Source organism: Dromaius novaehollandiae, chromosome 1 (genome assembly GCF_036370855.1).
Source record: "Dromaius novaehollandiae isolate bDroNov1 chromosome 1, bDroNov1.hap1, whole genome shotgun sequence".
NCBI lineage: Eukaryota > Metazoa > Chordata > Aves > Casuariiformes > Dromaiidae > Dromaius > Dromaius novaehollandiae.
Window position 1 is genome coordinate 196,618,071 of NC_088098.1, and position 20,848 is coordinate 196,638,918.

The 20,848-nt window shown below is 43.9% G+C and overlaps 2 protein-coding genes and 1 long non-coding RNA gene across 6 annotated transcripts; 2 read left to right on the forward strand and 1 right to left on the reverse strand.

Moving 5' to 3' along the window:
• The first annotated feature begins 1,180 nt into the window (after nucleotides 1–1,180).
• Nucleotides 1,181–12,585, forward strand: MTIF3 (mitochondrial translational initiation factor 3). 3 transcript variants are annotated; one of them, XM_064504984.1, is made up of 5 exons: nucleotides 1,181–1,383; nucleotides 5,068–5,531; nucleotides 6,803–6,948; nucleotides 8,299–8,494; nucleotides 12,563–12,585. In XM_064504984.1, exons 1-5 carry the CDS (start codon nucleotides 1,196–1,198, stop codon nucleotides 12,568–12,570), a joined length of 1,002 nt encoding a protein of 333 aa, XP_064361054.1. In that variant the 5' UTR covers nucleotides 1,181–1,195; the 3' UTR covers nucleotides 12,571–12,585. The 3 variants fall into 3 exon arrangements, with proteins under 3 accessions (XP_064361054.1, XP_025964695.2, XP_025964694.1); XM_026108910.2 differs by lacking the exon at nucleotides 12,563–12,585 and having other exon boundaries at nucleotides 8,299–8,570; XM_026108909.2 differs by lacking the exon at nucleotides 12,563–12,585 and having other exon boundaries at nucleotides 1,283–1,383; nucleotides 4,676–5,531; nucleotides 8,299–8,570.
• Nucleotides 8,496–13,544, reverse strand: GTF3A (general transcription factor IIIA). 2 transcript variants are annotated; one of them, XM_026108906.2, is made up of 9 exons: nucleotides 13,235–13,544; nucleotides 13,049–13,149; nucleotides 12,408–12,504; nucleotides 12,142–12,230; nucleotides 11,186–11,259; nucleotides 9,802–9,885; nucleotides 9,193–9,422; nucleotides 9,052–9,111; nucleotides 8,496–8,787 (listed from the first exon to the last, which is right to left on the reverse strand). In XM_026108906.2, exons 1-9 carry the CDS (start codon nucleotides 13,391–13,393, stop codon nucleotides 8,626–8,628), a joined length of 1,056 nt encoding a protein of 351 aa, XP_025964691.1. In that variant the 5' UTR covers nucleotides 13,394–13,544; the 3' UTR covers nucleotides 8,496–8,625. The 2 variants fall into 2 exon arrangements, with proteins under 2 accessions (XP_025964691.1, XP_025964693.1); XM_026108908.2 differs by having other exon boundaries at nucleotides 8,994–9,111.
• Nucleotides 13,545–15,737: 2,193 nt separating this feature from the next.
• On the forward strand, nucleotides 15,738–19,178 carry LOC135327165 (uncharacterized). The gene is made up of 2 exons (XR_010387300.1): nucleotides 15,738–16,095; nucleotides 18,331–19,178. It is a non-coding gene; the product is annotated as an uncharacterized LOC135327165 (long non-coding RNA).
• The last annotated feature ends 1,670 nt before the right edge of the window (nucleotides 19,179–20,848 follow it).

Consider the following 20,848-nt stretch of genomic DNA (forward strand, 5'->3'; position numbering starts at 1 on the left):
ACACTCGGTACACCATGCTCACCCCCATGCACAACACCCAGCAAACCACGCTCGCCCCCATGCACAACACCCAGCACTCCACGCTCTCCCAACACACACCACGCAGCACACCACGCTTGTCCCCATGCACATCAGGTATGCCACACTCACCCCCTGCACAACGCTTGTACCTGTGCACAACACCCGGCACACATTCGTCCCCATGCACAACACCCAGCACACCATGCTCACCCTGTGCACAACACCCAGCACTCTGTGCTTGTCCCCATGCACAGTACCTGGCATGCCATGCAAGTCCCCGTGCACAAGACCCGGCACACACCCACCGTGTGCGCAACACCCAGCACACTACACTCACCCCATGCACAACACCCGGAACACCACGTTCACGACCATGCAAAACACTCGGCATGCCACACTTGTCCCCATGCACAACACCTGGCACGCCACGCTTGTCCCCGCGCACAACACCCGGCACGCCACGCTCACCCCATGCACAACATGCAGCACACCATGCTCACCCCCATGCACAACACTCGGCACGCCACGCTTGTCCCCGTGCACAACACCCGGCACACCACGCTTGTCCCCATGCACAACACCCGGCACACCACGCTCACCCCTATGCACAACACCCGTCACGGCATGCTTGTCCCCGTGCACAACACCCATCACGGCACGCTTGTCCCCATGCACAACACCTGTCATGGCACGCTTGTCCCCATGCACAACACCGGGCACACCACACTCACCGCATGCACAACACCCATCACTCCACACTCACCCCACGCACAACACCTGAGATGCCACGCTTGTATCTGTGCACAACACCCAGCACGCCACGCTCGCCCGCACACCGCCCGTCCTGGGGCCCACAAGCGGCACCCAGGGAATCGGGCACCGAGGGGGAGAGCGAGCCGAAAGGCACGGCTCCAGCCTGGCGCACCCAGGAGAACGCCGCCACCGCGCACCCGCAGGCACCCGCACCCGCGCCGCGCACACAGGCACGCGCGTGCACGCGCACACAAGCGCAGCGGGAGGGTCGCGTGCAAACACGCGCAGAGCAGCGCGCGGACACGGACACGCGCACGCACCCGCTGCCACGTCCCTGTGCAAAGACGCGCGCACGCGCACGCAGCCGGGGGCGCGCAGCACGGGGCGCGCGGAACCTCGCGGGCGCCCAGCCGCACTGCGCATGCGCGGCCACGCTCGCGCCGCGGTGACGGCCCACGCGCTCGGGCGCCCGCGAGCACGCGCAGGAGGAGGAGGAGGAGGAGGAGGAGGGAGGAGTGCTGAGGCTCCGCCTTTCCGGCCGTCTAGGCCGCTGCTACCGCTGCTCCGGGGCCGCAGGCTCAGCCTGGCCGGTGGCGGTCAAGCCGGCAGGTAAGAGCGGCCCCGCGCTGGGCCGGGCCGGGGAGGGGGGCGCGGGGCGGGCGCGGAGGCCCGCGGGGCCGCGCTGGGGGCGGCCGGCTGCGGGCACCGGCACCCGCCGGGGCACCCGCGGCCCCGCACGCCCGGTCACCGCACACGCGCAGCAGGTCACGCAGCCCCGCGGAGCCACCCCTCCTCCCCCGTCCCACACGCGTGCGCGCGCACGCACGTATGTGGTCACCTCCACCACGCACGCACGCACACGAACACACACACAGTCAGCCTTCCCACCCCGCCCAGGGCAAGTACTTGCACACACAGTTGCCCTTAACACGCACATGGTCACCCCCGTACACATATGGCCACGCTGACATGCACACCTGGTCACGCAGCCACACGCATGGTCTCGCAGCCACACGTGGTCATTGCCCCCACGCACACGCAGGTCTCATGGCTGCGCACAGTCGCACCCTTCCTCACCCCCCAGACCCAGTCACGCAGCACAACACCCATGGGTGTACACACACCAGGTCACAGGCGCACACCCACACGGTCACACTGCATACAGCCACACACCCCCATGCACAAATGCATGCACAAAATTAAAACGGCATCTCTTTGGCATGGGTTTACATGGTGCATGGGCAGGGAAACACATACAAGCAACATACACAGATGCGTAATACATACAATGCGTAAATACATACAAGCAACATGCACAGATGCATAACATCTTCTGTTGTAACACACACACAGAGCTGCAGACACTGAAGCACTTTCCCACGCAGCAGAACATGTCCTCCAAGTGCACAGAAACACTGTACTGCTCCTGCAGCTCTCAGCATGCTTGCGGCCTGTTTAATCACTGAAACTCCTGACAAAGTCAGCTTTCCTAGCTAACGTGCAGTCCATGAAAGCGATAGGAATGCATAATGCAAAATACACTTCCATACTAAGTTATATAAAAAAAAATCCTCCCATAAAAAGTGTCTGAAAGAAAAGGAAAATGACAAGTGAGGCAGGATTTAGTAGATCTAAATACTAACAAATAATCAAGGAGGGTAAAGGCAAAAATATGCGTTTGACACAGGAGGAGTAACATTTCTTTAAAATGCACTACTATTCCATTGCTGTGATACTGTTAACTGAGGTTTAGAAGTCAATAACTGAAAAAAGACCAAGGCCAGGTCCATATGAATGTAAGATTAATTAGAGTATGTTATACCAAAGTGATACCTGGATTATGGTCTGTAAGTCTGTACCGTGCTATCTGCAGCTGGTTTATGAAACAATATTAAAAATAAGGACTTCGCAGCTTTTGTTTGGCTACACTGGTGGTGCACAAAGATTGTGGCATTTTGGCAGTGGTTGCTAAGTTCAGTTGTAGGGAATTCACCATAGCAGAGAAAAAGCTGTTTCCTAAGGGCCCCAGTTTTGGTCTGGGACACAATAAAACAGGACCGAGGCAGGAAGGGACTCCAGCTCTTCCAGCTGCTTTGTAGACTCTGGTATGAATATCCTGGTGTTTCTCTTCTGTGCTCTTGTGGCGGGTTGAGTTCAGGCTCCTGCTAGAGCACATAGCCAAGTCAGACAGTCCTATTTATGAACTAATTCCGTGCTGTCTTAAAATACTTTGTATTGGCTTTGTCCCTATTGCTGAAATTGGAAGCCTGTCCCAGACTCCAAAATTTGCCCGACTAAGTTTATTTGCAGGCAGGCTATTTCACTTGTTCCTGTGCCAACATTTTTTTTAATTATAAATAGTTCCTTCTGGTCCTGATTGTTTGCACCTTCTGCATATATATATATACACACACACACACATACACACGCATAAACACACATACATGTGTATATATATGCACATATACATGTTTACATAGTCATATATATATGTATGCATGTATATATTTGTATAGAATGCAATCATATTCCTTCCTAGAGCAAAACAAGTCACACTCTTGCCAACTCACTGGGTTAGACATGCTCGCCGTTTCCTATATCACCTTTAGCTTTCTCTTTACTTGCTGCATTTTAAACATGGAATACCAAAGCTGCAGATAATACTCCTCAGTTTGCTCTTTATTTGTAAAGTTCTTGCACCTGCTAAATAAGACTTACTTTTGAGGTCTCAAAATAAGTAAGAACAATGGTCAGGTGCACCAAAATTGCCAGGGCATTTCCATGAAGCAGAGAGGAATAGGGAAAAAAACACTAATGGAAAAAATATCTCAAAGATCAGTTTCATTGGTCTTCAAATATGAGGCATGCGGTGTATTTCCAGGACTGTTTTGGAATTACACAGCTTCATGACCACTGTGCCAGGTAGCTTCCTGTATGACAACTTATTTAAATTTTAATTCGCAAGTGGGGGGGGTCTTAGACATATGACTCTGCTGCTTATTTTCCATTACATACATTGCAGGAAAGTCTTACCTGTGATAATATTTTTCTCTTCTTTCTGCAATCTTTTTTTTAGTAACATTCCAGCAGAAGAAAAATAATCAATATGTGTTTTTACCATATAGTTTTGGTGAAATGTCTAAAGTAAATAGCAATTTCCGAACAACGTTATGTAGTTTCACACATTGTATGTAAGAAATCTAAATAGTTTTGAAAACTGGGAAAAAAGCAGCTTATTGTAAATAAGATTATGCCTCTTAATTTCACGTTTAAAATTTGAAAAAAGTCAATATTTTAAATTTCAGATAAAATAGGTTTAAAATTAAGGCATTACTTTATCTCTTAAGCATGGCTGAATCTGGAATTTCTTTGCATGTAGAGACAGTAGAAACTTTTTTTGAGTTACTGAAATAACATTGGTGCATAATCCATATAAAACCAAGTAGCTGGATTACTTACATGAAATGACATTTGGGAAACTTGTAGTTTGAGAAAAACAAAACTATTCAGGGTCAGTGCTATGAGAAGCAAGTTGCATGCAAGCTATGGAAGATGATAAGTATTTTCGAGCACAATAATGGTTACTTTGTCCTATTTTATTACTAAGGCAAAGGTTTTGCGTGGGGGTCTTGCTCTGTATGGTTGAGGCTTTGAAATTCTAAAACCTTCCAGAGCACGGGAGAGTCAGACTGTAGCTGTTGGGATGGCTGCTGGCAGATGCTGCATTGGCTTCATTCACCGAGTGACTAGGGTGGGTCTAAATCAATGTGGCTTAAGTGAAGCACTTTCCAAAGAAGAGTACCAGAAGCAGGAAGAAAGTAATAGTGTTATATTTTCAGTACAGATTTTTTCACAAAATACATGTGACTTTAAAAGTGTGTCATGCTTTTTTATTTGACAGAAATTCCCCCCCCTCTTACCCACTGGTTAATCTCTCTATACACACGAGCTGTACCAGAGAAGATGCTTCTATGAGAAAAAACGAACCAGAAGTTTTGGATTCTCTAAAGGAGTTCAGGCCCAAATTTTAAACTACTGAAGATAACGTCAAGTCTTCATAAGTTCTGTTCCATTGCCAGATTTTCTCTCTGGGTTAAAGCCCTCCTTGCTTTTGTAAAAATACTGATGACCACTCAATCTGTATATTGTAGTTCATATCTTTGGGAAATAGTAGAAAGAGTAGTTTTAAGGATTGGGCTTTTCTCTACTGGAGTCAAGTCTTTGTAATAATTGTGGCTAGAAGAAATCACCTGATGGAAGTAATTTACTTTTCCTTCTCCCCGGCTTCCTCAGGATGACTGCCTTTTGTCTGATGAAAATTTTACGTCAAGCGACCAGAAATGAGAACAGATTCACAAAAAGATTCTGTGGCACTCTCTTAGCAAAAACAACACAAAAGAAAGTCTTTTCTCAATCCTCGATGGTGGTGCCTGACCCTAGAAAGACAGCGGTGTTTGGACTTACGAAACCATTTTGTACAGCTGAAAAATCTGATACAGAACCAAAAAGGAAAGCAGCATTTGGAAGTGTTGGCAGGAGAATTCCGTATCGGATTTTGCACGTAATCAACGAGAACGGGGAGAGCTTAGGAAATATGCACCGAGCAGAGGCACTCAGACTTATGGATCAACACAACCTGAAACTAGTTCTGCTTCGTGAGAATGCAGAACCTCCTGTATACAGACTAATGACTGGGAAGCAGATTCATGAAGAGCAGCTTAAACGTGCAGAGAAGAAAAAAGCAAGTCCAAAACCAGGTATGTGCATTGTTAATATCGTAACTGAGCACTTTTAATGCAGCATTTTTCAAAGTGGTTTCAGCACATTAAATCCTCTTACTTGCATTTGTGTAAATCCAAAGCAATGTCATTGCAGTCTATGCTATTAAGGATTTGCAGTGGTGAAAATAAAATTTTGGATTAGTCTAGTCTTCTACACAGAAGCTTTCTATTGCTTTCTCAGGATTTACTATTTTGGCATCTGCTGTTTTGTTTTCTTTTTATATCTATTTTTATTTAAGAGAATATAACTAGATTCTGGTTTTATGAGACCCACTGAATTTCTATTCTTTTATTAAGGCATGAATGACAGGCAGTTTTTACAAACTCTGTGCACCAAATAAAATTTTTGTGTATTCTGTCACTGGTAGTCATGAAACAGCCCAGTGCTAGGTAGAGAAAGTCTGGTGCCCTTGACAGCTGCTCATTTATAATACTCCTAAGAGGCCTATTCTTTTACAGAGTAGGAGAACAATTTTTTCAGTATTAAACACTTTTCAGTTTCATTTCTTAAATTACTTTGTTCCAGTGGTTTAACAAATTGAGACTTTGGCAAGGAAGATTTAGAAAAGGCATCTGACCCTCTATCTTCCTTTCTTATCCTCCGGCTAAATAAGGTACCTGTGCTTTAGCTAGAGTTCTGATTTTAGAAGAGAGCTACTGTGGTAGCGAGTTTTCTGTTCAAGAACCTACAAAAAGATTACTCGAATAGTAACTACTTCACATAGTCTTTAGAAGAGAGGGAGACCATAGCTTGTTCAAACATACTATAAGGCGTATTATTTCCAGTTGAATACTGCATTTCACCATTCCCAAAGAAAACATGCCCGAGATGTCTAATTTTAAAGTCTTCTGATTTAGCTACATTATGTGCAAAACTTAAGAATTCACACTATTCTTAAGTCCAGATCCACAGGGGTGCTTATGCCTGTTTATCTTTGTTAAACCTGCATTATGGGTGGTATGAACAAATTCACAGTTAAAATAAAAATACTTTAAGCCTTCCAACCCTGAAGGGACCTCCCTCTGTGCCCCAAACACACAGTCAGGTTTTCAGCTGTGGCAATGACTGCAAGATGCCAGTTAGCCACTTTCTAAGGCAAGAGTGAGGTTGGAGTGCTTTATGTATGAGAAAGTAGCATGGAGGAAAGGAGATAAGTAGGCAAAGCACCATCAGCTGTTGAAAAAGAGCAACTGGTAAAAGTTTGTCAGATGTTAAGCCAACACTGTTTTAGTTCTGTTTTAAACAGGGCTGGTTCAGAAGGAGTTATCCTTTTCTTCAACTATTGCCAAGAATGACCTAGAGACCAAGACTAAACAGATAGCACAGTGGATTGAGAAGAAATACCATGTTAAGATTACCATCAAACAAACAAAAGATAGCAATACAGACATGGTAAGTGCACTCCTGAGAGCTGGACTGATCAAGTTCATTAAATAGGTGTACCTATGTTAGCTTTCCCCAGACAGTACTGCTTTCTTCTTTGAATGTATCACTCATTGCTAAAATGACTGAAGGTCATGAAAATAGTGGTTGCCCTACCTGAATTTGTATCTGTTCAAACACTGCAGTTCTGGACGAGCTGTCTCAGAGAGAGAATCTGAATAACATTTGCTTAAGAATGCAGTTACAACTATTGGCTTTGCTGTCAAAGTCTAAGCAGTTCCTATGCCTTCGCTGCACTGCTGTATTAATGGGGCTGATAGAACTCTGCTATCTATGCCTTAAGCCTGCTTACTCACTGAAGAAGTCATGGCTTAAAAGTTTAGCAGTAAGGTTAAAAAAAAAAAATCCTGCTGTGTTTTACCTGGATCATTTTAATAACCTAACCGTTCTTCTGGAAAAATACATCTATGCAACTGTGGCATGAGGTTAACTTTCCACTGCTTTGTTGAAAGCTGCCAAAATACTGCATTCCAAGACTGCCAAAGTGAACATATTTATACAGATGTTAGGGAGTTGTTGACTACTTACCACCTATGTAGTAGCTGCATGGCCTTGAGATTTGTCTTCATTGTAACTTACACAAATGACTTTTTCTAAAAATTCACTGCATAAGGTAATACTTTTTTTAAATTCTTTTAATTCACTGCAACAAAAACACATTAATTTTCCCTTGATTCTACTAAATTGCTGGAACAGATTTGCAGTGTCACTTTATACGAAAGGAATAAAATTCTTCTGTAAAAAGTTGAATCTACAGGGAAAGGGGAGGAGGAAGAACTGGATATGGGAGGGAGCACTATCATGCTACAGTCCAGATTTAGGTTTCCCTTAAATTCATAATTAAGAGATAAATAAATAATATGTTGAGGATTCAGCCTGTTTTATGAATGCACTGGTTCAGACAGCTCAGCCCTATCACTTTCTGCTAAATTTAGAATAATACTTCCCATTAAAAGGGAAGAGACCAATAATATGCCTGATTCTACTGAAAAAGGTAGGAAGTGGGATGCAGGGGTGCAAGCACTTTCACTGAAGCCTTTAAACAGCAAACAGAATGAGTCAGAAAATTAGCGTAAAAGTTAGGAAAAGGCTTAATCCCTTTTCTACACTGAATTACAAGTAAAGAACAAATTGTTAGGACAAGACAAGTTGAACCTCTTAAACCAGGACTAGCAGCGAGCTGGCTTTAGGCAACAGCTGAACCACAGAGAGGTGGGCATGTAATTACAGAGCAGCTTGAAATATTTTTCTACCTGTGTTTGTGCATCTAGCCCTTTTTTTTTCTTCTTCTTCTTTCAGTTCATGCTTTTTGATCAGATTTTGAAGACTGTGTCTGAGAAAGCCACTTACCTTTCCAAGCCAAAAGCTATTAAAGACGGAGCAAGTACCTGTATTTTGAGACACATGTCTGAAAAGGAGTTGAAAGCACACCAGAAATTGGAAAAACAGAAAAACAGTATACCAAGGACAGATGAGAATGAAGCTCCAAAATCAAGTGAGTTGAATCAGTGACTTTAATGAAGAGGTGTAAACAATATTAATTTCTTAATTAAAAAAAGATATAAACGTAAGTTATTGTCAAGCTCTGCATTGGTCATTCCATAAAGAAAGTGGTCCAATTAACCTTTACTGCAGAGTCAGAATTTCAACAGCTGGTATTTCATTTTCCATGGGCTTATCCATTGTCTTGATTTCTGTCAAAATTGCAGCATTTCCTGGCTGTTTTTTAGGAGGAATGTACCCACTCAGACGAGAGGCTAAGCTCCTTTTAGGACGGGAACGCTTTGTCTGGAAGAAATAAATCCAGCATTAACAACCTAACATATATATGAGTAGTCTTTGCTCCATAAAAGTTGGGGGCAGGGGGAGATCAATGAAAAGGCCTGCACTTCATTATTTAAAATAATTTCAGAAATTAATATCTCCCCCCAATTAAATAGATAGCTGGCCTGTTTTCCAGTTTGAAGTCAAATTTTGAAACACTTAACATATACCTTCCTCTGTGAAGTGACAGCAAATGGTTAAGAGGATTTCCTCTAGCATATGGCTTACTTTTAAGTTCAGCTTTCTCTTCTTAGGGTCATGTACAATGGTGTGCCTTGCTAGGCTCTGCTACAAGTTGCAAAGAAGAAAGAGTTAGGTTTCTCCTTTCAGATCATGTGATTCAGGTTAAGGCAGTGTAAAAATACGTACCTTCATTGCAAACACTTTTCCACAGCCTGGATAATCACAAGAGAATGGCTTTTTCTCTTCATGGAAAGAGAGAATATGGCTTTGAAGGTTAAAAAGAGTTGTGTAAGTTCTCCCACATCCTTCTCTTGGGCATCGACAAACTTCCCTCTCCACAGCATGTGTTTTTTGATGCTGCTTGAGGTAATCTTTGCGTTTAAAAGTTTTGTGACACTCACCACAAACGATTGGCTCTGAGTGGAAAAGAGATAGGCAGAGTGTAAGTTAACAGCTTCGCACAGGAGTTCAAAATCAAATTCTAGCAGTCCTCTAAAACAAATCTAAAATTCACATGAACTGCAGGGAATTCAGAAACTAGGAACAGAATAATGCAGTATGAATCATCCAAGATAGTATACTGAGTAGCATTTTCATCAATTAAAAGTCTGGGCAGAATGGCAACCATTTTGTCTATTAGGTGCTGGAAACAAAGTTTGTCTAGACACAATCACAAGTTGAGGAAAAGAGTTCAGCAAGGACTCCTCTTGAAATTAGCATTCGGTTTCCTGTTTGTAAAACAATACTACATCAAAAGTTAAGTAAGTTCTGTTTACCAAAGCGTTTAGCGTTTACCTGTATGACTTTCTTTATTATGTTTTAGAAGTTCTGTCCAAGTTTTCCCTGTAAACAAGCAGTTTTCTTTCTTGCATGCATAGCCTGTTAGGGACATGACAGATGTTTACAATCTCAAAGGCTTTGACAAACTGAGTCCAGTTTTATATGGCTGAATTCCAGGCTTTAATGGTTGTTCAACATGTTCAGTGCTCGAAAATTAAAGGTGAGTGCTCCTCATCTCCTCTCACACTGTAATCTGACAAGAGAAACAGTAATATGACAAGAGACAATGCACCAAATTGGAACATCAGAAACTCGTAATAGGTATAAGCAAGAAATCTTCTGTCACAAGGCTGGACAAACACTGGTGCATGTTGTCCAGAAACTGCTGCGGAATCCCTGTCCCTGGAGGAATTAAAAACTTGGCTGGACACAGCCATGAGCAGCCTTCTTAACTGACCCTGCTTTGAGCAGGGTGTTGGACTATGTGACTTTCAGAGGTCCTTTCCAACCTAAATGATTTTAGCAAACTACCTCACCTTGCTTTCAGTAAAACTATTTCCTCATCCTCACCACCTACATACTTTCTTTCACTCCAATATATGAAACCAATGTGATATTATTTCTATACAAATACTTGTACTACATGTTAAAAAGGTAAGAACTTGACCATACAGTGATACTGCTGAGTCTAAGGACACTCTATCATTCTATCAGACAGACAGAATGGCTTTTAAGTGAAACAAGGAAAGCCAGTACTATTTGAATACCACGACAGGAGAGGTCAAAGAACTATGAACAATTCCTTATTTTAAGAAAGGAATCTAGACACAGTACCAATCACAGCCTTTCAGACACTCTTCCTAGTCCCATAATTTTTTTCTAGTGCTGGAAAGCAAGTTAGCTGTCAAGAGGGCTGCTACACTGCTATCCATTGTTTTCAGGATTAGCTCAAACACATAGTGCCCACCTTCCATCAACTCCACTTAAATACCTTTCACATAAGTACATAATTTTAAAAATTCAAGCCTGCACCGTCTGCTCAAGGCTCCATAGGAAGGCTGTGGCAGAACTGGCAAGTGATCCTAATGTCTGGAGGCCTAGCCTAGTGCCTTAACCATTATCCCGTCTTCTCTCCAGAAGATGAGTTATTGATAGGGAAGTGCATTAGGAGAAAAAAAATACAACTGAAAGGAGGCTTGAGCTCTGTTCAGCCTGCCAAAATGATGCCATGCCCTGCAATTGTATTGCATCTGGCTACTCAAAGCAGGTGTTTTGTCTGTCTGGATCATGAGACTCAGACTACTTTCACATCGGTTATACATCTGTGCATACTATCCACACTGGAGGAAGTCATTTTTCCTTAGCTGAAATATAACTGAAGAAAAAAGGAAAACATTACCTTCATGTATCTTCTCATGCCGCTTTAGTCTACTTGGAGTAGTAAAGTGCTTTCCACATCCCTCATGATTACATCTAGGTATTAAGTACATTGGTTTAGGTTCTTTTCCCCTCACTGTTTCTGCATTTTTTTTTTCATCAAGTCAAACACAACATTAAGGCGGGCAAAATAACCCAAGTGTCCCCTTGCCTAGAGATCTGTTCTGCTTCCTCTCCTTCTAAGAGGAAATTCTACAATATGTTTCAAAAAAAGAGGACTCCAAGCCTCCCTAGAACTATAATATGTTTTCAATGTATACAGCAAGGTAAGCTTTTGCTAAAGAATCAGGCCTTGCATCCCCCCTACACAGTAGGGTCTACAAACAGAAAACAGAGCACTGTAAGCAAGGAATTTCCATGCGTGTGACCTAGCCATAGTAGGCTAGGTCGCTAGACACTTCACTTCAGTAGAGCAGTCATGGAAAGTCCATCTATAAGAAACAGAAGATTAACTTTGCTGTCATCAGATCTTTGCTGTCATGGTAGCAATGGAGTTGCAATCCACAGCTTCTCAGACAGGTTAGTCCATCCAGGCCTCACTCACCTTTTTTTAAACCACTGCTTACTTCTTTTTGCTGGAGAAGAGAGGCAGTTGTGTATATCATTACTGCACAAGCATTTATGCTTATGTTTCACACCATGTCAAGCAACGGGGGTTTTTTTGTGCACCCTGTGAACCTGTAATAAATCTGAAGAAAATACCTGGAACTATGAAGTTACAGTCTATCAAAACTGTTGCTCAGAACAGACTAATGTGCAACAGTACAGTAAATGTACCTGCATCCATGTCTACAAATTCATGTAAGTCTGTTTCAGGTTTTAAATGCCACATCAACAAAAAGATTGAGAGAGGGCACATTTTCATCTACAGTGTTTAAATGAAATAGCTAACGTTCATTATTAAAATTATCCACCTACTTGAAGAGAGGTTCATTGGTGTGTTGGCACTGATGAGTTTTAAGTTGTTGGTGTTTCTTAAAAGACTTGTTACAGCCTTCAAAGTCGCACTGTTTAGGAAATTAAGTTATCATTAGAGGCCAAAAAAAGGGAACTCAGTCCACATGTTCTTTTTGAATTCCAAATCCACAGCATTTGCACTTACACAAATATTGCATAATTTTGCTAGACACATGAAGAGGAGCTTGTTTAGCCTTCAGTTTGCAATATGAAAGGTAATTACTCACCACATATTGTTTTTGTTGATTTTCATGCTTGCGCTCAACATGCTTCTTTAAGTTTGATTTTGTTCCAAATTTCTGGTCACATCCATCAGCTGTGCACCTGCAAATAAACTATTTTCTTATTGTCACTCTCAAACAGTAATTTGCTTCCTAAGCAGATACATAAATTACTGGACAAGAGGACCACATGCAGAATAACCAAACTTACAACCCAGCTGAAAAAAAAAAATCTGGTTTAAAGGTAAGAAAAGTCACAGGTTCAGTTACTATCAAAAGCTACCAGGCAAAACATGTCAGAGCACAGATTTTTAATAAAACATGAAAGAATTCCTAGCTCCTAATTCATGACATACAACTATTAAGTGCTTAGTAACATGAGATAACTGCTCTTCTTCTCATTTTGTATTCTGGGGAGAGCTTTGCCCTTTCCTTTAAGCCTCTATTACGGGTCACTGCCAGATTCAAGGTTTTAAACTAAGAAGATTCCCCACATCTCAACCTGTGTGCAAACCGCTATGGCAGTATTTAAGATACCAAGGCTGTGCAAGCATGCTCTGGACTACCTGGATTTTCTGCACATCGGCTTTAACTCCCCAGAGCAACCCGCTTTTAAGAACTGGGGGGGAAAAAAAAGCCGGCCTTACTTGAACGGTTTTTCACCCGTGTGCGTAAGAAAGTGGCGAGTGCGATGGAAATCTCGAGTGAAGTCTTTGCCGCAGCCTTCGTAATGGCAGACATAGGGTCTCTGCGGAGAAAAGAGAAGTTTGCTCGGAGGTGACCTGCGCCCCGCGGAGGCGACGCGCTTCAGGGGCCGCCGCCGCGCCGCTCACCTCGCCCGTGTGCCGGCAGAGGTGCGCGTCCAGCCTCCAGGCCTTGCTGAAGGTGGCGTCGCAGCCGGGGAAGGAGCAGATGAAGGACCGGGCGGACAGCGCGCTCCCGCCGCCATCGCCGGGCGGGGACGCGCTCGCCGCCGCCCGCTCCCCAGCCATGCGGCAGGGGCACGTGACCCCCGCGGCGGACGGCGCTGTCCCCTCCCGCCACCCGTCCGCGCCGCCCAGGCCCGGAAGGGCCGGGAGCGGTGGGCAGAGGCGGGCGCCCGGAAGGAGCGGCTCCGCGCATGCGCGGTCTCGTGGGCTGCGCAAGGCGCAAAAGGGGGCGGGCAGGCAGCGAGCGGCGCCACAGGTTCGAGACCCGCCTCCTCGGTCTTTCCATCGATTGCTTTAAACGCTGGCTGTGCCCGTCCTTACACGATCGTTTCAGTAGTGTTTTCCAGTCCGCGTGGCTTAGGGGGAATCTTGTTTCTGTGCCTCAATTTGAAGGTAGTGTGTTCGTTGCTTAAGGCATATGTGCTGTATGCACGTTTAGTAACTAGCATTATAGTCTCTACAAGATGCAGAGACATTCAGAACTGGCAAAGCACATGCGAAAAAAATCATGTTTCTATCTTCAATTACTAAACCAATTTTGTTTCCCTCAAGCCTTCAAAGGCAGGATGAGATGAAATAAAACTTGCTCATTCGAGACTACAAAAGATACAGGTATGGCCTTGATAAAGAAGCAAAAGATTTTACACTCAAAATATCTTGCAATCACAGAAGTACAGACTCTGGAGGAACCTTCTAACATATCAAATACCAAAAGAGGAAAGTATTATTCCCAGGTAACTCTCAGACGGAATTGCCTTTCTCCTAGCACTTACAGCAACTAGCGTTTCACAGTGAACATCCGCCAAAGTTACGTGAATGCTCAGAGGAGCTGTGCTCCCACCTGGCCTGATGGGGCTGGCTATGATCTCGTAGTGTGGCACAGTGGTCTCCCTCCCTTCTCTGGTCCCATGTGCCGGCTACAATTTGCTTGGCCCGATCTACCACACACTAAAGGGCTGTGTGTGGTGCACAGGGTCACATCCTCCTCACCTGAGAGGAGTGATCCTGAAAAGCAGCCCAACGGGAAGATAAACTCTGGTGGCAGCACAGCTCTGTGGTCCTTTCTCCATCACATTACCGGACACACCAGACCCAACTGCTGTATTGCTACCAGGTATAGTGCCATCTCATGCATGAGGTGAGATCTGACTATGAAAAGACCAAGAAGTACTTATGCCTGATTCTGGGACCTCCCGCAGAGCAGCTCTCTCAGGCTTTTAGGGGCATCCCAGGAAACCCTGCACAGATCCGAATGGGGCTGACAGCCAAGGTCTGCTCCACAATAGCTGGCTATATCCTGCTGTGGCCAGCTGCATGTGCTGTTTCTCAGCCCTTCCTCTCTGCTTCGCCTTCTCAGCAGCTCTGACTTGCTGGGTCACTGCTGGTTTCATAAATGCCAGGTCACTGCCTGGGTCAAGGTCTTTCCAAACAGTCTTGGTCTGAGCCCTTGCATTGCCAACAGAGAGGGTGGATCTGCAAGACATTGGCTGGCCACAGATATAGATCAGGGCTATCTCATAGACCCAGGCATTAGCCTCTGTAGCACACACCCTACAACCTGACGTGCAATTCAGGCATTTGCAGCCCAGACTGAGGTCCCTCTCCTGACCAGGATATCATGGCAGAGACGGCTTGTCACCCTGGCCTGTGATCACACCATGTCCCCATGCTGCAAGAAGACACAGCTCAGGAGAGGGGACATGGTACTTCACTGAACTGGGAGGATCTGGTACCTTGCACAGCACCTCCCTGTTACATGACTTGCCATGTCAGAAGTATCCCATTATCTGCTCTGATTTGCAGTATTTTGAGTGCTTTATTTTACCAGACAGTCCTCTAAATTTGCCTCCTCCATTTGCCCATGGCTTGACCAAGACTGCCAGCAAGGGTGCAGAGCTGGTGGCTAGCTCTTGTAGAGCCAGCATTAGGGACCTGGAAATCACATCTTCACACGTCTGTCCAAATGCAAGGGTAAAACAACGGAACTGGGGTTCCCACTTCTGGTACCCCGGTCACATCTGTGTGTCTAATCCTTGCAATGGGGTAAACTTCCCCAGGTATTTATTGAGGAATTCCAGGTATTCCCCGGGTATTCCCTGTGGGCATTTTCCTCCTGGTCTTCCCTGGTGCCCAACATGTAACTGCCCCTGCATGGGCCTCCAGCCTCCCATGGTCTCCCCATCTGCTGCAATTTTCCCCAGAGAGCAAGTGTGAGGGATAGGAGGAGAAAGCAGGCACAGGATAGCAGCAAGGGAACCATCCCTGGGAGAAAAGCTCCCATTCCTTCTTCTCTTTATATATCCCAAGAGCTGGACAAGCCTGAGCAGATGGTGGTGCTTAGAGCTGGCTGGAGAAATGGGAGGAGGGAACAGGGGGAGATAAGGGGCAGCAATCAATCATGTAGGGGCTGGCAGGGAAAGGAGGGGACCTGCGGAGTGAGATACGAGGAGGAGGACAGAAGGACAGGGTGCCTAGCCACCGCACACGAAGCATTGCAGGGAGAGCAAAGAGGCAAAGAGAAGGGGAGGGGGGGGAAAGGAAGCTGCCAGGCAGAGCACCAGGATCACACCAGGCCAGAAACAGATCACCATGGCCCTGAGGGATGTCTCTTATCTCTTATTCTTAGTGTGATTAAGATGGATGGCTGAATCAAGCAGTTGGACCCTTGCAAAGCAATGCCAAGAAATGCAGCTTATTTTCATCTTACTTTCAGAAGAGAAGTCAGCCTGAAGAAATTTCAGCTTTTGACAAGTACTAACCAAAAGGTAAAGGTTGCTCTGATTTCTTATCTCAGAATAACAATAGAAAACACACCTGAAATTGATAAAAGTGATTAATCTCCCTTTTTGAGAATTTGCCTCTTAAAAGATGATATTACTTCAGACCTTTCTAGCACAGGTAAGGAAATAGTATGCAAGGAAGAAAACTTCTGGAAAATGTCATTGGCCATACATAGAGCAAATATTCATCACATAGGGTTTTGCTGCAAGTTTCTGTGACCATGGCATGCATATTAGGTTTAGAAACGTGACAGCAGGCCACTTCTTTCCGGTGGGGCCTGGATGTCCCAGGCAGACATTTCAGCAGAGTCCTCTGGGAATTCTCATCCAACTTTGGAAATACATAGAGGAAGAGTCCAGGCCTGATGGATTTTCACTGTGTTGTGCTGTTTTTTGTCTTCTGAGCTATTGAGGCGACTACTGAGGGAGCATTTCAGAGACTTCTGCAGTAGAGCTGGAAAGAGCAGTGGGTTCCCTTTGAGATTTGGTCTTGCGGTATTCCACTGTGGGAGATCTCTAAGAGGTAAACAAAATGCAAGAGAGAGAAATAAGTCAGTAGATGTAAGTTTCCAACACAAGATCCACACTTCCACTGGAGACCTTTAATAATCTGTGATCTGGGAAGGGGCAATAGACAGAGAAGAACTGAGGCACGAGGCTCCCTTAGAAAAAAAGGAATAACCAGGGTGGATAAATCCGTCAGACTCTGATAAAAGGATACCTTTAAGTCTGCAGAATCTATCCAGAATTAAGAAAAAATCGAGGAAAGACTGCATAGCATGCTGTGGAGCCTCATTTTTCACAGAAGAGCTTCTGAGCGAATGAACTGCACTTTTTCTGCCAAAAGCTGTGTCATTTTCCCACCGTGTCATTCTATTCTAGACAAAGTCATATTTAGTCTGAATATCTCACATTTTTTTTGTGAACATTACACAGAAGTGATTTTAACATGTACTAAAATGCAAATAGATATATTTTAAATGTGCTTGCAGAGTAGTTATGGTCTACTTAAATGAACTGCAGGAAGGATTCCCCCACATAAGAAAGCCTTTCAAACTGAAAGATGACTTCTTTCTATAGATTTTTTTGCAGGTTAAATATTGGCTGTTTGAGGTACTGTATCTAAGGTCCCTTGGCATGGTGCAGTGGATGTGGGAAGCTGAGTGACTGTGACTTAAGAATGACACTAGATACTACTTATGTGTCTTTAGCAGGTCAAATTATATTCCTTCAAGTTTTGCAATCATGACTATGATTGCGGTTTCAACACTCCTGCAACTAGTCAAGACACATGTCTAAAAACAAGCAGTTTCCTGCTTTCCAGAATTAGTGGCAAAATGGTGTTGAATAGCTCAGTAAAGATGGCAATAGTTGTGAGGAAATTCACTGTAGTTCTGGAGAAGTTTCTTGGTTATGCTTGGTGAACTGTGGCATATAAGACAGGATGGAAATGGAACAGAGCAAAGAAGTAATTCTAGCATTTCATTACTAGAAATGTGAAAATATTCCTGTTGCAGACGTGATGGAAACCTATTGTAGTATGATCGATAATCATTCCCATGGATTACCTGATTTTTTTGATATTTGTGCAAGCAAATATTGTAGTTTTCCCAGGTCCACCTACAGGTGAGATAATTCATCTTTTTAGGAAGACGTTCTGGGTATACCAACAATATATTAGGTCCTCTCTCACCAGAAAAAAACAAACATTTAGCTGAAAGGGGCTTTTTCTCACTAGGCCATAGATGCCTAAAATCATGGAAACAACAAAGTGTTTTTGATTGTTGATCATTTTTTATACAGTCAAAAGGGGAATAGCCATTGTCTACTTCATTATTTCCAAGACCACGATGAAGCTGCAGTAGCAATATCCGAAAAGGCAAAAATGATGTACTGCGGACAAGTCTTTTGACTGTGACAGTGTATCACTCTTTGCAGCTGATGATGCTAATGTTAACTCAAGACATCATTCTGTCTAGAAATTAATGGGAAATGAGAACAAGTATTTGCTTCTAGATATTTGCTTAGCTCATATATGGCATCTTGCAGGAAAAGACATTGCAGGTAACTCATTGACCTTGAAGGCTGTGAAAGATTTCAGTTTTTCCCTCATTGATTACCAGGTTTCAAGACTGCAGATGATACTTCATTTTGACAGTACTGAATACACAGGAATATTAAGGCATGTCCTCACAAAATGTTTATCTCCTTACTTTTCAGTTGAAAGGATGTCAAAATATTATCCAGATGTTTGTACTAATGTTGAAGACATTAATTAATGCCAGTGCCTAGCTGGAACCTTTATGTTCTTCAGTGTTGATGAAGGGGCAGATGATGAAGAGACACTTTCAACAAAGAAATTCTCGCAGGATGCTGACAGAGTTTGAAGACAAGGACGATCTGATTGTGTGGCTCCTCAATTTTATGATTTCATGCATTAATTGAAAGGTATCTTATAGGAAATGTAGTCATTCTTGAATGATGAGTGAACCTTAGGAGTCTTCAGGAGTATAGTATTGGGAAATTATCTACATCACAACTTAAATTCTAGTTCTTGCAATTTCTTACAAATTGTGGAATTAACTACTTATGTCTGTCCAAATGTAGCAGTGAAAGTAATGTTTCTTTGTGCATGCAGGTATGGGCAGACTGAAGAAACTTATTAAAAGTTACCTTAAGCTGAGCTCTAAATTGCAGTTACTTTCAATCATAAAATAAAAAACATATTAATTGACTAAAACTCATTAAAAGGTATCAAAGTTGCTTAGTACCCTTTTAAATAGTAAATTTTATATTATTCTAATTGAATTATATATGTGTGTGTAGCAGAAATGTTTGGCTGAGAGGCAAAAAGGCATGATACGTTAAACCCCAACGAGTTGGTTGCTTTCCTTATTAGAATGAATGGGGATGAAAAGCATGTGGGGGCCAGAAAAAGAGCTGTGATTATTGTTTGCATCGAGGAGGATCAGCTTGGCCACAATGGAAAGTGCTTCCTGCATTTACAATATTGCTTTAATCTTCTGTGCTGTTTTCTTCATATTTCCCTAATACAATCCTTAAAATTACATGTTGTGACTTATTTGTCATGTGGTCGTCATTTATTCCTACCAACATGGCAGTCACCCTAGTACTATCTATCTCACATGTCAGAGACAAAGTTACTTGTCACTTGATATCAGTCCGGTGCAGAGGAGTGGCTAGCAAAGGCAGTTCCCCTTAAGCATTTCATCCCATGGGATTACTATAAACACAAATGAAAGAAGACCAAAAATCAAAAAACAATCAAGAGAAAACCCCAGCGAGTTGGTTGCCTTCCTTATTAGAATGAATGTGGATGAAAAGCGTATGGGTACCAGAAAAAGAGCTGTGATTATTGTTTGCATCGAGGAGGATCAGCTTGGCCACACTGGAAAGTGCTTCTTGCATTCACAATATTGCTTTAATCTTCTGTGCTGTTTTCCTCAGCTCCAGCCTACTTGCAAGATTACATGGACCCCTGCACTCCAGCCCTCTTTTCCTCCACTCAACAAGAGCTTTATTCTCTTATTCATCAGAGCCTGGGCTCTTCCTCTTTTCTTAAATTACAGAAAGGCTTGTTTGTCCCACAGCTAGGAGATAGGAGATGGAGTGTGTGTGAATTATGCAAATTGGATACCAGAGGTAAACTGCAGTTAGGATAATGTTTCCTTGATCTTTCTGTTTACAGAATTATAGCTGACTTGTAATGGTGCCAGTGTCCTCAGGAGCCCTTTCTAGGGATTTCTGGTAAACACAAAAACATGTTAGGAAGGGGATGGAGTTAATCAGTTGGGCTTTCCTGCTGCTATATTCAGCCTAGCAAGCTGACTCTGACAGATGTTTCTGCTTTTAGGCCACAAGGAACTTTATTGACTGGCTTTGCCTGTGTTCAAGAAGCACATAAATCTATCAGACTTGTTTTTTGTAAGAGCCTTCTCCTGTCAGGTGATTTTTTTTTTCAGTCTCTGGCATAATAGATTTTAATGAATTTCTTGATAGACTGATACCACAACAGAATAAATAGAGGGAATTTGCATTACCTGTAGGTGACTTCACCATCAGAAGGCAGGGACTGTAAGTGATGAAGTTACATGGAAGCTCTGTGTGGTGTAGACCTCAGATGTCTCTAATCCCAGTCAGCCTGCCCATCAGCTAGCCCAGCCTGCCTGTTTTATTTGATGAAAAACAAGACCTTGAATAAAATCCTAAGATCCTCTTTAGGGTATCCCTCGTGGAGAGAAGGACCCCAAGCTGCCCTGGGGTACCCTCTCCTCCACAAGACCCCACTACAGAAGGCTGTCCCAAAGACTTCCCTCCCAGGGATGCTCTCATCTGGGCAAGTCCTCCCTCTCCTCAGCTCTCCTGCATGGCCCTGCGGTGGGGAGCAGGCATGGTCCCAGCATCTGCTCTTGGCTGAGGGGTGAAACCACAAGGCCCCTCTCTCACACTAGCTCTGGCAGCCTGGGTTATAGCGGAGCCCCCCTGACAACACCCCAAGAGCTTTTCTGTGCCAGCTGACACTCGTCCCTCCTCTCTCCATAAGGCTCAGATTGCCATGGAGCTTGCCACAGAGCTCGCATGGCAGCACTCAGTCAGGGAGAGCAAGCTAGTTGTACAGTACTGACATTTGGCCACGTTTTGGATTTCCCACCTGCATGAAATTAGGTTAAACTAGATTGCATGAGTGCCCTGCATGAGCTGGTTCCCCAGGAGTTGT